General features: G+C 39.7%; 1 protein-coding gene across 1 annotated transcript in view; it reads left to right on the forward strand.

Moving 5' to 3' along the window:
- The first annotated feature begins 51 nt into the window (after positions 1-51).
- Positions 52-2315, forward strand: part of LOC101855248 — an 8255-nt gene continuing 5991 nt past the window's right edge. Inside the window, exon 1 of the mRNA XM_005096716.3 lies at positions 52-169. Coding sequence (XP_005096773.1) covers positions 52-169 — 118 coding nt within the window. The remainder of the gene's footprint in view (positions 170-2315) is intronic.

A 2315-nucleotide genomic window follows, 5' to 3' on the forward strand; every position in this document is an offset into this window, starting at 1 on the left:
TTATTATTATCATTATTATTATTATTACTATTATCATTGGTACCAGGTAAGATGAAGCAGGACGGCTATAAGTTCGAGTACTGCTCCAAGCCCCAGACCTCTGGCACCTACAACTGGCCCCCCGGCGACTACTGTATAGCGATGAGGGGGAAGAGATGTCCCAACAAACGTAAGTCACTTACAAATATTTTATGTATGAGTCATTTTCAAAAAAATGTCGCATTTTTTAAAGTTTTAATTCCCGACCTAATTCCTTGGATACCAACATAAAATATTGCTTAGAATTGCCTTTCTGAACAAGACAAAACGTTCCTTGACCTTAAAATCAAGTTTTCAAAACTGTCCAAGTAATAGAAATTTTACAGCTCTTTTGTAAATCTTGCTTAGTAGGCAAAAAATGGCAAGTTCCGCAACACGTATATGTTTTTTTTAACATGCTTAGGGATAAAAATCATGGCACCAGGGATTAAATATTTCACAGTTATACAGAGTATTGGACAGCAGTACCGAAGCAAAAAAAATATTGGTGCCCGTCCTTGTCTTATATTTGTTTATTAACTCTTTATCTTTTTGCTTAACCCATTTCAAAGTTCTCTCCTGTTACCCAGCATTTCACACAGATTAATGGTCCCTAGATATAAATGTATTTCTTTGAGATTTTGCGAGTGAAGACTCTCTTCATATTCCTTTATATAACATGAGACAGAGGAGCTTATGCAATGCGCGATTGAAAGATACAGAGTCAAGTTCAACCCAACAGGGTGAGTATCTGAGCATAGATATCCCTCCTGTAACCGTGCAAGATTTGTGATAACTCAGACTTGATAGCTGACGCATTGTTTATGCATCATGTTCATCTGTAGGTTATTCCTGCTCAAGTTTGGCCCAAACATGCATGCACAGATCGTGTGATCATTGAAACCCAGTCCCACTACTAAACATCATCATCGACGGGACACAACTTAAACCAGTTGAGGAATTTAAATAGCTTGGGAGCATGCTTACACATGACGGAAGACTGGACATAGGAAAATTGAAATCAGGACCCAAAAGCAAATGCAGAAACCTATAAATAGTCAGCACTACTCACCCAAAAACACCTTCCAATGGAAGTAAAAAGACAATGACTTATTCACAGCATATTCGTTCCAACACTGACTAACGATATAAAACAGGAAGACGAAAGACTTATAAACGAAACTTGACAGGGAATAAACCGGTTATGGAACAATAACATTAAAGAATGAAGTGGTTTGGTCATCTGATGAGAGTGACACCAAATCACCCAGCTTCACGAGCTTACAACTCTAATATGTCCGGAAACAAGGGCAGGTGCAGACCACGCAAAACTTGGCTGGATAGCGTTATAGAGGATAGCGTTATAGAGGATAGCTTTATAGAGGATAGCGTTATAGAGGATAGAGGTCCTCCAAAAGAATAACATTTCAACAACAGAAGCCACCTAAACTGCCCTTGATTGAAAATTGTACCCCCCCCCTCGACATCTGATGATGCAAGAGGAAGGATGAAGCAAAGTAAAAGGATCCAATCCTAGCATACTCTGAAGACATGAGACTCACTGCAACGTGGCAGAAATGGGCAGTAATGAAAGAAAATAGAAATCCTGAACGGTGAACAGAAGAAAATAAGATTCACTAAGAAGAGAGCAGAAACTGGGAGGCTGATGCCATTGTGGGCTTTATTCCAGAAAACGTTTCCACAGTACAAGTTATACGATTCGAATATTGACCATCAGTTTAAGGAAAGACATGGAGCAATCTTCAAGCCAATGAAGCAAGAGTACAATATGCTAACGTCGCTCAAAATTGTTTGAGGAAAATGGAAGAGGAAATACAAAGCACACACGTTGGGGCTTTGCAAAACCTGCTGTCTAAACTACACTTTACTCTCATTTTATATAATCTTTATACTGCGTGGTGTCGAGGAGAGATTCGGTTTTCGGACATGGGCCAGGTGTGTTGCTTTTCGGATCGGCATAGTGTGCCTTTGAAGGAAGTCTTTGACTACGTCGATCCATCTTTTTATTAGCCTTCCTTTTGCTCCCAAGCCATCGAATCGCATCTTGTAGACCTTTGAGGATGGCAGTTGCGGCCCTATTCTCATTACGCGTCCAAAACATCCTCTCGATATATTTCGTTTCGACGCCCACTTATTGTTTGATGCCTTCGTTCTTTTACATTGGTAACTGCACCCAGTAAATAACGTCTCGACAGATGTTACATGCTTTCAACATTCCCATCCATTCTTCGGTTATTCCTTTAGAGGATATCACTAATATAAGTGTTTCATTCTTG

This window comes from Aplysia californica, unplaced genomic scaffold, assembly GCF_000002075.1.
Source record: "Aplysia californica isolate F4 #8 unplaced genomic scaffold, AplCal3.0 scaffold00135, whole genome shotgun sequence".
In the NCBI taxonomy this organism is placed as follows: Eukaryota; Metazoa; Mollusca; class Gastropoda; order Aplysiida; family Aplysiidae; genus Aplysia; species Aplysia californica.